The sequence below is a fragment of the Aethalodelphis obliquidens genome, unplaced genomic scaffold (assembly GCF_003676395.1).
Source record: "Aethalodelphis obliquidens isolate GAN/ISIS:26980383/991018 unplaced genomic scaffold, ASM367639v1 scaffold13, whole genome shotgun sequence".
NCBI classification, from domain to species: domain Eukaryota; kingdom Metazoa; phylum Chordata; class Mammalia; order Artiodactyla; family Delphinidae; genus Aethalodelphis; species Aethalodelphis obliquidens.
In genome coordinates this window covers 35121904-35137272 of record NW_020837957.1, presented here as the reverse complement: position 1 = coordinate 35137272, position 15369 = coordinate 35121904, and the positions used below count along the sequence as shown (strand labels likewise).

General features: G+C 39.9%; 1 protein-coding gene and 1 long non-coding RNA gene across 2 annotated transcripts in view; one reads left to right on the top strand and one right to left on the bottom strand.

The window, feature by feature from the left end:
• Positions 1 to 5671: 5671 nt before the first annotated feature.
• Positions 5672 to 8347, bottom strand: LOC113624547 (uncharacterized). Its single transcript, XR_003434381.1, has 4 exons — positions 8161 to 8347; positions 7785 to 7875; positions 7554 to 7665; positions 5672 to 5917 (listed from the first exon to the last, which is right to left on the bottom strand). It is a non-coding gene; the product is annotated as an uncharacterized LOC113624547 (long non-coding RNA).
• Positions 8348 to 8549: 202 nt separating this feature from the next.
• DBT (dihydrolipoamide branched chain transacylase E2) overlaps positions 8550 to 15369 on the top strand; it is a 41445-nt gene continuing 34625 nt past the window's right edge. The window contains exon 1 of the mRNA XM_027114471.1: positions 8550 to 8607. Coding sequence (XP_026970272.1) covers positions 8557 to 8607 — 51 coding nt within the window. The 5' untranslated portion in view covers positions 8550 to 8556. The remainder of the gene's footprint in view (positions 8608 to 15369) is intronic.

The window sequence follows — 15369 nt, the reverse complement described above, 5'->3', positions numbered from 1 at the left end:
GTGATATGAACCGTGCTGCTCTGATGTGAACACAATTGTCTCCTAATCCCAACATTCCACCACTTTTGTAACAGAGAAAGCCTGGGAATGCATATACTTTACCCAATCTCTGATACAAAAGCAGACAAAGATGACATGGAGAAGAAAAATTTATAAATTTTATAAATTCAGATGCACCAGGATCAATCAAAATATTAACAAATAAATCCAACAACGTTTATAAAATACTATACAGTATGACCAAATTGGGACTGAATATCATTCTAACATTAGAAAAATGTTATGATGTTATATCAAAAACCTAAGATCCCATTAATAGATGAAGAAAAAGCATTTGAAAAAAAATCAAGATCTATTTATGATAAAACAAAAGCAAATGAACCTAGGAATAAATGTAAACTCCCTTGATTAAGGACATCTGGAAAACTCTACAGCAAAGTTCATTCTTAATAACAGTAAATAATGGTAAAACATAAGAGACCTTTTAAAATCAAAACAAGATAGTAATACCCACAGTTATGGCTTCTTTTCAACAGATGATGGAAGTCTAGTCAGATTTTACAAGAAAGAGATGAAAGACACAAGACTGGACAGACAAAAAGAACACCATCATTATTCACAGGTGATATGATCACCTACATAGAAATAATGCCATTTGCAGCAACATGGATGGACCTAGAGATTGTCATACTGAGTGAAGTAAGTCAGACAAAGAGAAATATCGCATGATATTGCTTACATGCGGAATCTTTAAAAAATGATACAAATTTACAGAACAGAAACAGACTCACAGACTTAGAGAATGAACTTATGGTGGGGGGGGGGATAGTTAGGGAGTTTGGGATTGATATGTACACACAGCTATATTTAAAATAAATAACCAACAAGGACCTACTGTATAGCACAGAGAACTCGGCTCAATATTCTGTAACAACCTAACTGGGAAAAGAATTTGAAAAAGAATAGATACATGTATATGTATAACTGAATCACTTTGTTATACACCTGCAACTAACACAACATTGTTAATCAACTGTACTCCAATATAAAATAAAAAGTTAAAAAAAGAAAACCTCAAAGAATCTTTAGATATATTATTGAAAATACAGTTTCAGTAAAATTCCAATCAAATGCCCACAGGACTTTTTCAAGGAGCCTGACAAGACAATTCTAAAATTTATATGAAAGAACAAAAGTGCAAGAATAATTTAAAAAGAATGAGGTGAAGGGTACTTGTCCTCTCAAAACCCAGAATTTCTATGAAGCTAAAGTGAAGGCCATTCAGACTGTTTTATTATAGACACATTGGCTCCCGTATCAACAAGGCCCATAAATTTCACATTATTATTAAAGGTAATCGTTAATTGGGGACGTTGATCATCGATAAAGGATTGCCAAAAAACATTTTTTCCCGTGCTGCCAAACCCCCCAGTACGCTTTACCGGGGCGGCTGCTTGTTTTATATATGGTAACAGTAACAATTGAGCAATTCTTTGTCGTTTATTAAATTCTATAGGTTTTGTAACAGAAATCATAATAGAAATTTCTCCATTATAATCCTCATCAATAACTCCAGTATGAACTGTTACACCCTGCAGAGTCAAACTACTTCGTCCTAATAATAGTCCCACGGTTCCTGCAGGTATAGGCCCATAAACTCCTGTAGCTAATTTGTGAACTCCTCCTGCTGGCGTAAGGATACAATCTCGAGGAGCAATTCAGTCAACGGCAGCACTGCCGCTGGTAGCATGCATGAGATCAGTAACTAAGAGCCGATGTTGAGATTGTCCTGTAGTGTCTGATGAAAGCTGCCATTGCTTACAGGATACCGTTGAGAATTTACCGTCGCTTTTCCCGTATTGTTGTTGTGGCCCCGGGTTGGGCCTAGCTTCCCGTTTCCCGAGACATTATCTCGTGGAGGCAAAAGATTTCCTAACTTATCCCTTTTGGAACGGCATTCATTAGTCCAGTGTTGTCCTTTACCACACCGGCGACATACCAGGTGGCTGTTCATTCTTAACCTGTTTTGATATTTGGCCTTGCCCTTCTCGACAATCTCGCCTCATATGTCCATACTTTCCACAATTGTAACATTTAGTACGATTATCTTTCAACCCTCCAGTTATGGCAGCTGCAAGTAAATTGGCATAAGTAGGAGATCCAATATCATGGCAAGCTTTTATATACTCTTCAAGTGGAGCGTTTACAGCTCGTAAAGGCCGCAATGCCTTCTGGCATTCAGGATTTGCATTCTCAAAGGCCAAGGATTGTAATAATAAATCTTGCACGTCTATTTGTGCTACAGCTCTTTGAATGGCTGCATGCAATCTAGACAAGAAATCTGTGTAAGGCTCACCAGGCCCTTGCATTAACTTAGTAAAAGATTGTGCTGTTTTTCCAGGGGGTTCCACTCGTAGCCATGCTCGCAAACAACACATACGTATTTGAATGATTCGTAAATCGTCAAATTGAGCTTGAGCTTGTACATTACTAAATGCGCCTGTTCCTATTAATTCATCTAAAAGTGGTCCTGGAGGATTACGGGCCACATTAGTCCTTGCCATGTTTTCAGCTTCTTCTTTCCACCAAGTCTTAAACTGCATATATTGTCCAGGTTCAAGAACAGTCCTGGCAAGTGCCTCCCAATCCTGAGGAATTAATATGTTTTTGGAAGCATACCCAGACAAAAGTCCTTGAATATAATTAGAATGCATCCCATATGCATTAATGGCTTCTTTTAGCATTTTAAAAATTTTAAAATCATGAGGGTTATACTCAACACTCATATGTCCATTCGGAAATTGATCATTAGCAGGCATAGCTTGTCTAACAATAGGGAAAGCAAAAAATGGTTCAGAATATTGCTTTTCTTCCTTATTCATCTCTTCTTCCAATAAAAGTTTATTACATTCAGGTTTTAGAGGAAATCGAAACTGACGAGAGGCTCCAACAGGATAAGCTGCTAATTCTAAAGGAGGGGCCGAAGGAATAGTAGGACATGGCTCCTGATATGAAGGGGTGGTAGCATTGTTTTTATTTTCTTCCAATTTAGCCATCAAATTTTTCAACTTTGAAAGTATATCAGAAATCTCATTCTGTTGAGAAAGTGGCATCTCATTTTGTTTACTAGCTTGCTCCCGACCTTTATCATCATCAGAAAGAGCCCCTTCATCACTGGAGCCCGAAAAATCCTCTCCTGTCTCAGACATAAGAGGAGGAGGCGGAGGAAGGTCCTCTATAGGAGATTCACGGGACAGAGTACGGAAAGTAGCAGAGTGATCGGGAGCAGAATTCGGACGCTGAGGGCGCGCCCCATTTTCACTTTCAGTCTCAGATTGTAATGATTCCAGGGCAAGAGAAATTAGATTACAGAGAGACCAGACACGGACAGATATAGGGTCTCCATACTGATGAGCTCTTCTTAATGCTCGCATAACCTGTTTCCAAACTTTTAAATTCAACTGGTTATGACCAGTAGGTTGAAACCAGTAACAATGTTTACGAATCTCCGCAAACAATTCATCAAAAGATTCTTGTTTCACTTTCACTCCAGAACTCCGTAATAACTGTTTCAGGAGTCTAATGTAGTGACATTCCACTGAGGGAGAATTCCCCATGACTCTACTCTTCCCGAAGGTTTCGCTTTACTCTTTAGCGTACAAAAATCCCCTTCGGTCCCGCGTGACCTCGAGACTTACCTTCAGGTCCCTGTTCGGGCGCCAAATGTTGTAGTTTCTTATGACAGGGCTGAAAGTAAGCTCATCACACGAGATGAATTGTGCAGAAACACGACAGTAGAGGGCTGCTGCTCGCTCAGGCAATACAGCGCCGTCTCATCCTGCTGTGGTGACTTTTATTTAAGCATTATCTATGTTTACACCTTAAGATTTGTTTTCTTAACATTCCAGAAATGCCAAAGCAGCTACATATGCTTTCACTGATTATACAAGCAACAGTGGGCTTTCTTGAAGACGTGCCGTGCTTCGTCCTTGAGCTCAAAAGCAGCACAAGGACATTTCCTTGTGTTCCCATTATTCTTATTATACCGAGGACATTTCATGGATCAGTGCCCAAAGCATCCAGGACTGTTTGCAGTTCTGGCTTATTCGCACGCCCCCGGTTTGCCGGAGGGGGGCGGGGGCGGCTCATGGGTCAAGTCTCCTTTCCATGCCCTCAGTTATTTCTCTACACTAAAGTAATTAAGATAATGTGAGATTGGTACAGTGATAAATAGATTACTTAGAGCCCTTAAACTGATTTCTTTGACAGATGAGATGGCAGATCAGTGGGAAAAGAAGAACTCTTCAGTTTATGGTGTGGAAACAACAGGTTAACTGTAAGAAAAAATGAAATTGGATTTGTATTTCACACCATACACAAAAACCATTTCAAGATGATTTAAAGATTTAATATCTCCCATAATATTTTAAAAATTAACTCAAAATGGGTCAAAGCCCTAAATGTAAGAGATAAAACTTTTAGAAGACGATATAGATGTAACTCTTCATAACCTTGGATTAGTTGATGGTTTCTGAGCTATGACACCCGAAGCACAATTTTTTAAAAATAAATTGGACTTCAATTTAATTAAAATAAAAAAACTTTTGTACTTCAAAGGTTACTATCAGGAAAGTGAAAAGACAAACTAAAGAATGGGAGAGGGCTTCCCTGGTGGCCCAGTGGTTGAGAGTCCACCTGCCGATGCAGGGAACACGGGTTCGTGCCCCGGTCCAGGAAGATCCCACATGCCGCGGAGCTGCTAGGCCCGTGAGCCATGGCCGCTGAGCCTGCGCGTCCGGAGCCTGTGCTCCGCAACGGAAGAGGCCACAACAGTGAGAGGCCCGTGTACCGCAAAAAAAAGAAAAAAGAATGGGAGAAAATATTTGTAAGTCATATATCTGATGTGTCTAGTATCTAGAATATATAAAGAACTATTACAATGCCAAAATAAAAAGACAACCCAATTTTTAAATGGGCAAAGGATTTGAATAGACATTTCTCCAAAGAAGATATACAAATGGCCAATAAGCACATGAAAAGATGCTCAGCATCATTCGTCATTAGGGAAACGCAAATCAAAATCACAGTGAAATATTACTGAACACCACTTGAAAGATGATTCAAAGACAATTCTCTCAATTCTTGAGAGGCAAGTGTTGGTAGGAAAGGAAAGGTTGCTTTATTTCGGAGGCCGGCAACTGGGGGGTGGACTCCTGCAAGAGAACCAGCTCCTGATTGTTGCTCAGGGGACAGGGGCTTTTAAAGGGGAGTTTCAGGGCTGTATAGGCAGAGGGAGGGAGCAGAACAGCATAGTCAGCTCTGACAGTCATCTTGAAATAAGTAATATGGTGGTCTGATCAGCATCATCTTTGTTGTTTCAAGATTACTGATTAATCTTTAGTTCCAGGGTTTGTTCCCATTTCTTTGAGGCCAGTTCTCAGAACTGTGGAAGCTTATGTCATGGCTTCAGTTTGGTCATCATGTAGTCATCCTCCTTCACCTGGTGGGGGCTTCAGTAGCTGCAAAACAGCTCACAGGATATGGCCCAGAATATTATCTATAGCCCTTAAGGAGGAAATAAAGGTCCTTGACTATGCTTAATGATTAAACTATTATTATTTGGTCTCCTTTGACTGTTTTCCTTTGTTTCTGCATTTTCTCACTTCTCTGATTAAACTTATTCTTTGGCTAAAGTGTTTCCACAGACAAAAGGCAGGCTGAGGATATGGGGGGCGGGGGGCAAGGACTGTAGGGTCCTGCTCCGTTTCAATATCACTTTATATCCACTCGCATGGTTATAATGAAAAAGACAGACAATAACAAGAGTTGATGAGGATGTGAAGGAACCAGGACCTTCATACACTGCTAGTGAGAATGTGAAATGGTGCAGCCACCTTTGAAAACAGTCTGGCAGTTCCTCAAAGAATTAAACATAGGGTTATCGTGCAACCCAGCAATTCAACTCTTAGGTATACACCCAAGGAAAATAAAACACATATCTACACAAAAACTTGCACATTAATGTTCATAGCAGCATTCACAATAGCCCAAAAGTGGAAACAACCCAAATATCTATTGACTGATGAGTGGATAAACAAAAATATTTATATCTGCAAAATGAAATATTATTCGGCCATAAAAAGGAGTAAAGCACCAATACATGTGTAAAATAGATGAGCCCTGAGAACATTAGCTAGTCATAAAAGCCACATATTGTATGATTCCTTTTATATGAAATGTCCAGAACAGGTAAATTTATAGAGTCAGAAAGTAGACGAGTAGTATCAGGGACTCAGGGGTGGGAGGGAGTTCCAGAATGGGAATTGATTGCTAATGGCCATGGGGTTTCTTTCGGGAGGTGGTGAAAATGTTCTGGAATTAGATGGTGGTAATGGTTTTACAACTTTGTAAATATATTAAAAATCTCCGTATTGTTCACAAAAATCTATCTCTTGCCCCTTTGCAGTCATTCCCCATTCTCACCCCCAGTGCCAGGCAACCACTAATCTGCCTTCTGTCTCTATAGATTTGCCTTCTCTGGACATTCCATACAAATGGAATCAGGCAATATGTGACCTTCTGGATCTGGCTCCTTTTACTTAGCATAATATTTTTGAGGTTCATTCATGTTAAAGCATGTATCATTACTTCAGTCATTGTTAGTGATGAATAATATTCCATTATATGAATACACCACAGTTTGTTTATTCATTTACGTATGGAGGACATTTGGGCTGTTTCTAGGTTTTGGCTAATATAAATAAGGCTGTTAAGAACATTCTTGTACTAGTCTTTATGTGGACATATGTTTTTATTTCTCTTGGGTAGATACCTAAGAGTAGAATTTCCAGGTAACAATCAATCATTCAATTATTATTATTATTATTTTTTTGGCCACACCGGCGCAGCTTGTGGGATCTTAGTTCCCCCACCAGAGAGCAAACCCAGGCCCCCTGCAGTGGAAGCTCAGAATCCTAACCACTAGACCACCAGGAAATTCCCTCAATTAAATTTTTAAAAAGAGAAGAAATGGGTTATTTGGTTCTTTCGAGCTCAAGTGAAAGGATTAACTAGTGAATATGTGGCATATCTCTTGATGTCAGAAGGAAGGATAAGGAAACATACCATACTGAATTTGGAAGCAGTAATCATGTTGAGGTAAAGAGTATAAAAGAAAAGAAGTAAACTAGACATTTCCTTAAGAGAAGGTAGAGTCAAAGGGAAAGTTAAGAGGAAGAAGGTAGTATAGGGGCTCTGGGAAGAAAAATAATTCAATTCAAAGGCACAGCTACTTAATCTTTTTATAAAAACACATGCATGTAGTATTATGAAATCTATTATTTGTGCCTATAAAATGTTTTGTTAGTGGGAAAGTTAAAAAAAATCAAAGTTCTTTGACTATCCCAGGTTTTCTTATAAAGGTTATGATTTAAATCTATTGCTTACAGTTTGTGTGTGTGTGTGTGTGTGTGTGTGAAATACACTGAAAGGCAAATAAAGCAAAATAAAAAGTGTGAGTTTGAGTAATATCCGACAGTGAATTTGTGAAGTACCTGAGATTTTGTTTCACGGCCACTAATCTTCAGTGTTGAGAATTTATGATTTTGTCTTTGTTCCAGTTTTGTTCTCTGTAATTCTTTAGACATCTGTACAGATTTTCATTCCCTTATAAGAGGAAGAACAGACAAATATCATCGTGGACATTTCTAGAAATTGGTTTCTTAGTTGCTGTGAGGAGGATTGACCATTAGAGCTCTGATCTTTTCTTTACCAGTTCCACTGACCTCAATTTGACATTTCTCCAAGAGGCAAATAAATACAGGTAGTATGTCTGACATTCTTGCATATGCTGGGCAGCTACCTCTGACAGATTCCCTAAAAAGGAAAGATAATGGCGATGACATTTGTCTTAGACATTATGGTAACCTTGTTTATCTTACATGAAAAAAATAAAAAATTGAAAAGCCAGTTTCGGTAACCAAGAACACAATGCGAGTAAGAAATGCCCGTCATTGGGAAGTATTCCAGTATAGACTTGACTCAACTAGCGGTACAGATCCTTGCTACAAAGTATAGAAATGTCCCATTTTCTGTAATCAAGCAGTTACAATACAAGCTGAAGGAAGGTTTTTGTTTTTGTTTTTGCTTTCTCCTACTTACCCCTCAAATCTTACTTCAACGTAAATTTCTCCAGGTGAGTGCCCTTCCTTTGTTTCCTTAACATACTCCATCTCCCCCATTACTTGCACTGAAAATATGATCGTTGGCGCACATGTACTTACACAGCTGTGCCTTACCCAACTTTGTCCCTGAAACTAAATTTGGGCAGCCCTCCTCCCCACTTGTCTCTTCTCCCACTCCGCAGGGCTTCCCCCCCCCCCCCCAACGGTTATCTCAGCCCCGCCCCGCTCCCTGACTGGCTGTTGGGTGGGAGGCTCGTTCCTTCGCTCTCCATTGGCCGCTCAGGCCTCAGGGGAAGGCTCGTTTCCCGGCTCCCAATAGGTCCCCCGCAGGCAACTCCTCCAACCTCAGAGCAGTTGTCATTTCCGGAGTAAGATGGCTGCAGCGTGTGTGCTGAGGACCTGGAGCCGGACTGCCGGGCGTCTGGTAAGCAGGTTGGGCAGATCTGATGTCGGGAAGGAGTGATTTGTTCGGAGTCACTCGGGAGAGGTGTGTTACTTTGTCCTCCTAGTGCTTCGCGTACAGGGCTCGCGTGATGGAGAGGTGGAGGGATGTATGCAAAACGAAGGGCAGCGAAGGTGGCGCTCAACCTGTCTGGAAACCCACTCTCTCTCCTTACCTGGGCGCACTTACGTCGTGACTCGGTCGCCCTCCCGCTTCATCTGCACCCGAAGCCCAGCTATCCTTTCGTTCAGTAGCCTTTCATTGAGCACCATCCGGGTACCGGGCATTGTGGTAGGCACTGGGGAAACAGAGATATACTATATTCAGTAAACATTTATTGAGCACCCCTTAGTTTCAGACACTGATAATACGACCCCTGCCCTCAAGGAATTTACAGTCTAGAGAAAGAGACTGGGCAAGGAAAGCGTAACACCATAGGTCCTTGCCTCCAAGCAGCTGAGAGGCTCGAGCTTTGTTCTTTGGGTTTAAACCTATCTCCTACATTTGCACCAGTATCTTTCCAACCTTTTAAATCACCAGAGCTAAGACCCACCACCATTTTTCCTTCATTTCTCCCCTTTCATACAGTCTTCTAGCACCAAACGATTAACATCCCAATAATCATAGTGTTTCATCCTATTTGCATAGCGTTTTTCTTCCTGGGTCCCCTCTTCAGAATTTTCCTACAGTGTTGGGCCCCTGATCTTACAAAACCTTCCAAGAGCCTGCTATGTACCAGGTACTGTGCTAGGAATTGGGGGTGCAAATATGAATAAGACAGACACTGATTTCTGCCCCCTCAGGGTTTAATTACAGCCTTGTGGTGTGGCACGGGGAAGAAAGGCAGAGATAGACAAGACAAGCAATTACAGCACAGCATGAGAAGACGGAACAAGTGCCTAGAGCTACAGAGACACATAGGAGGGATCTTGGGGGGTCAGAGAGTTCCCAGAGGATACTGTATAATTTGAGATTTGTGAAAGCTAAGTAGGAGGTAACCAAGAGAAGAAAGCTCTTCTCAGCAGCACCTTAGTGGGTATTGGCCTCCCTTCTTTGGAAAGCTCTCCATGCTTGGCTTCTGTGACACCAGCTTCCTGGTATTCTTTTTCCTACATCTTTGAACACTTTATCCCAACCTCCTCCTCTTTCCTTGCCTAACTTTTAAATATTGGTGTTTTTAAGGGTTCTGACTTTGCCCCTCTGTGTGCTTCTTGCGCTTCCAGGGTTACCTCAACCACTTCTTCAAATTTAATTGCCATTTATATGCTGATGATTCCTGAAGTTCCCCAGTCTTCCAGCCAGCTTTACTGCAGACCCATATATCTCACTGTCCTGGAAATCTTCAAATTGCATGTAGTTTAGGTGTTTTTCAGCTGTAAGTAGTAAACCCAACCGATAAGTAGGAAATCAAGTATCCGTGTATACAAAGCATCTGAAAGTTAGATGGCAGCTGGGATTGATTAAGTAGCTTATCATTATCAGGGTTGTCATTTTAGCAATTCCTTTGGCCTTTCCCTCAGGGTCACAAGAGGGCTGCCATAACTTTGTATTCAGGGCAGTAAGGAGGAAGTGGTGGTACCATCCAGACTCACTGGCTAGAACTGTGTTACATGGCCACTGCTAGCACAAGGGAGCTTGGAAGGACTAGCCTTCAGCCACCTCACAGTGACTGTTATAATGTCTCCGAGGAACATCAGACTCTAGGCTCTGGAACTAAACCCTCAAACCTGTTTCTCTTGATTCTAGCCTGTAAATCTCAAAAATCTAGTCATTTTTCTCCAAGCTGTCTCCAGCTGCAGATATCCTGGACCTTCTAAGTTGGACTTTCTGCCTCTAATCTTGTGCCTCTCTAACCCGTTCTCCATAGTGTAGCCAGAGTGATCTTATAAAGTAGGACACAAATTTGAGAATGTCATTTCCTTGCTTAAAACTGCTCTCAGCAAAATGTTCAGAATTCAAATGACTATGAAGCAATATATGATCTGGATCCTTCCAAACTCTCCAGCTTCATTCCTTGCTAAAACCTAACTACCCAGTCCCCACTCTGACACTTCAACCTTAGCTCACACTAAACTACACTAGAAGTATATTGAACAATTTCAGTTAATTGAACACAGGCTGTTTTCTCTCTCTTGACTCCAGACCTTTGCACGTCTATTTCCTCTGCTTTAAAGATTCTTGCCTTACTCCACTATAGACTTCTCTGCAACACGTCTCACGCGCTGGGTGACTCCTACTCATCCTTAGGTCTTACTTCACTTTCTCCAGATAGGTTCCCTCCTTTGTGTTTTCTTAACACTATCTCCCCCATTATAACACTGTTGTAATCATCTGTTTACTTGCTTTTATCTTTCACAGTATGGACTATACCTTCCATAAGGGAAGGAATCACATCAATTTTGTTCTCTAATCCTAAATGCCTGGCACATAGTAGGTACTAATTAAACATTTGTTGAACGACTCAGTAAAAAAAAGTCTATTTTTTCCATATGTTATAAAAAATCATAAGCAACAAGAGGTCTTATCACCTATAGTAAATTATTAAGAAAGCCTTATTATGTTGTGTTTATACTCCCCTACGGCATCATGCATTTGACTCTTGATTAACTTACCGTATTATCTTGAATTTTTCTATTTTGTCTGTCTTCCTGCAGTAAAGTGTAAGCAATTTGAATTCAGAGACTGTATTCTACATCTTATTTAGCTTTGAATTCTCGAGCACAGAACAATCCTGTCTTTAGGTATGCTCAACAACTGCCTGCTGAATTATTACTAATTTATTTCCTTATTATGTGAATCTGCTAAACCGCCTTTTCATTACTTTGTATTTTTTTGTGTGTTGTTTGTAGAAGACAATGTCTTTCATACTTGAAAAATTATCTTTTTCTCCTTCTCCCTTCCATTTTTTTAAAATAAATTTATTTATCTATTTATTTTTGGCTGCGTGGGGTCTTCATTGCTGTGCGTGGGCTTTCTCTAGTTGTGACGAGCGGGGGCTACTCTTTAGTTGCAGTGCGCAGGCTTCTCATTGCGGTGGCTTCTCTTGTTGCAGAGCACGGGCTCTAGGCACGTGGGCTTAGTAGTTGTGGCTCACAGGCTCTAGAGCACAGGCTCAGTAGTTGTGGCGCACGGGCTTAGTTGCTCTGCAGCATGTGGGATCTTCCCGCACCAGGGCTAGAACCTGTGTAGATTCTTAACCACTGTGCCACCAGCAAAGCCCCTCCCTTCCATTTTTATCCTTCTGTTTTCCTTTTTATACCTTTAGTCGGCACCTTCACTAATGTGTTTTAGCTTTCTCTTAATAGCCACTCAATCGCTATTTATCACATAATGCCTATTGCACTTATGTTGCTTGCTTTCTTTTTCTACTTTAAATCTTCTCAGACAGGAGCCTGTCATTTCATGCCTCAAATACAATAATTGTTCCTTAACTTTGTCCTTTCTCTCCAAGCTTTACCTGTTATAATCTAACGCACACACACCCCTAGATTAATTTCTTTTTTTATGCTTTCATTTTATTTATTTTTTTATACAGCAGGTTCTTATTAGTCATCCATTTTATACACATCAGTGTGTACATGTCAATCCCAATCTTCCAATTCATCACACCACCATCCCCACCGCCCCACCGCTTTCCCCCCTTGGTGTCCATATGGTTGTTCTCTACATCTGTGTCTCAATTTCTGCCCTGCAAACCGGTTCATCTGTACCATTTTTCTACGTTCCACATATATGCGTTAATATACGATATTTGTTTTTCTCTTTCTGACTTACTTCACTCTGTATGACAGTCTCTAGATCCAGCCACGTCTCAACAAATGACCCAATTTCGTTCCTTTTTATGGCTGAGTAATATTCCATTGTATACATGTACCACACTTCTTTATCTTTGGGCATTTAGTTTGCTTCCATGACCTGGCTATTGTAAATAGTGCTGCAATGAACATTGAGGTGCATGTGTCTTGTTGAATTATGGTTTTCTCTGGGTATATACCCAGTAGTGGGATTGCTGGATCATATGGTAATTCTATTTTTACTTTTTTAAGGAACCTCTATACTGTTCTCCATAGTGGCTGTATCAATTTACATTCCCACCAACAGTGCAATAGGGTTCCGTTTTCTCCACACCCTCTCCAGCATTTGTTATTTGTAGATTTTCTGATGATGCCCCTTCTAACTGGTGTGAGGTGATACCTCATTGTAGTTTTGATTTGCATTTCTCTAATAATTAGTGATGTTGAACAGCTTTTCATGTGCTTCTTGGCCATCTGTATGTCTTCTTTGGAGAAATGTCTATTTAGGTCTTCTGCCCATTTTTGGATTGGGTTGTTTATTTTTTTAATATTGAGCTGTATGAGCTGTTTATATATTTTGGAGATTAATCCTTTGTCTGTTGGTTCATTGGCAAATATTTTCTCCCATTCTGAAGGTTGTCTTTTTGTCTTGTTTATGGTTTCCTTTGCTGTGCAAAAGCTTTTAAGTTTCATTAGGTCCCATTTGTTTATTTTTGTTTTTATTTCCATTACTCTAGGAGGTGGATCCAAAAAGATCTTGCTGTGATTTATGTCAAAGAGTGCTCTTCCTATGTTTTCCTCTAAGAGTTTTATAGTGTCCGGTCTTACATTAAGGTCTCAAATCCATTTTGATTTATCCCAGGGATGCAAGGATATCCTTGCATCCCTGGGATAAATCCCACTTGATCATGGTGTATGATCCTTTTAATGTGTCGTTGGATTCTGTTTGCCAGTATTTTGTTGAGGATTTTTGCCTATATATTCATCAGTGATATTGGTCTGTAATTTTGTTTTTTTGTAGTATCTTTGTCTGGTTTTGGTATCAGGGTAATCGTGATCTCATAGAATGAGTTTGGGAGTGTTCCTTCCTCTGCAATTTTTTGGAAGAGTTTGAGAAGGATCAGCGTTAGCTCTTCTCTAAATGTTTGATAGAATTCACCTGTGAAGCCATCTGGTCCCGGACTTTCGTTTGTTGGACGATTAATCCTTTTTCTTCAATAACTCATAATATATGAGTTCAGACTCCTTAATTTGACATTTACAGTCATCAACAGTTTGGTCCTTGAGCTCCTTCCACTGCTCCCTTTGATAAATTTGATCAAGGCAAATCATACAACTCAACATTAAAAAATGGGCAGAATTGAATAGACATTTTTTCAAAGAAGAAATGCAGATGGCCAACAGGCACATGAAAGATGCTCAACACCACTTATCATCAAGCAAATGCAAACTAAAACCACAATGAGCTATCACCTCACACCTGTCAAAATGGCTATCATCAAAAAGAACACCAATAACAAATGTTGGCAAGGTTGTGGAGAAAAGGGAACCCTTGTATACTGTTGGTGGAAATGTAAATTGGTGCAGCCACTGTGGAAAACAGTATGGAGGTTTCTCCAAAAAACTAAAAATAGAACTACCATATGACCCAGCAATGCCACTCCTGGGTACATATCCAAAAAAAACAAAACACTAATTTGAAAAGATATATGCAGCGTAATGTTCATAGCAGCATTATTTACAATTACCAAGATATGGAAGCAACCTAACTGCCCATCAACAGATGAATGGATCAAGAAGATGTGATATGCATACATATATTTATGTATCTATCTATATGTATGTAATGGAATACTATTCAGTCATAAAAAAGAATGAAATTTTGCCATTTGCAGCAACATGAATGGACTTGAAAAGCATTATGCTAAGTGAAGTAAGTCAGAGAAAGAGAAGTACTGTATGTAATCACTTATGTGTGAAATCTAAAAAATACAACAAACTAGTGAATAGAACAAAAAAGCAGCAGACTCACAGGTACAGAGAACAAGCTAGTGGTTTCCAGTAGGAGGGAGGGCAATATAGGGGTGACGGTGTGGGAGATACAAACTTATGGGTGTAAGATAGGCTCAAGGTTGTATTGTACAACATGGGGAATATAGCCAAAATTTTGTAAGAACTGTAAATGGACTGTAACCTTTAAAAATTGTATAATTTTTTTTAAAAAAAGTGTGATGTAGTTTATCAGGTATTAATAACATTGAAATGTTAACTTTCAAAATAAAATATTGTACCTTTCACACACTTAGGTTTTGATATATCAAATGAAATACATTCAGTCTTACTTATTTCTGTAACATTGTATTTTATTATATTAGGATTTTATATAAAATATCAATAGTTAAATCTAAAGAGTCATCTATAAATTATGATAAGAAAACCTTTGAGGACAATACTATGTGTGTTTTTCAGTGTCTTTAGATGCTAAAGGAGTCACTTTTTTTTAAGAATAAAGAAGTGATTATTTATTTATTTATTTTTGGCTGCGTTGGGTCTTCGTTGCTGCACTCAGGCTTTCACGGCGAGCGGGGTCTACTCTTCATTGTGGTGCGTGGGCTTTTCATTGTGGTGGCTTCTCTTGTTTTGGAGCACAGGCTGTAGGCACGCGGGCTTCAGTAGTTGTGGCTTGCGGGCTCTAGAGCATGGGCTTCAGTAGTGTGGCACACAGGCTTAGTTGCTCCGCCGCATGTGGGATCTTCCCAGACCCGTGTCCCCTGCATTGGCGGGTGGATTCTTAACCACTGCGCCACCAGGGAAGCCTGCTAGCAGTCACTTTTGAATTCTTTAGTTGTTTTATTTCAGGAAGCCTTTAATGACTCAAATACACCTACAGGCTGTTGTGTTTATATAGAAAACATTGTTAAAACTTTTTTACTTCCGTAGGGAATTTTAG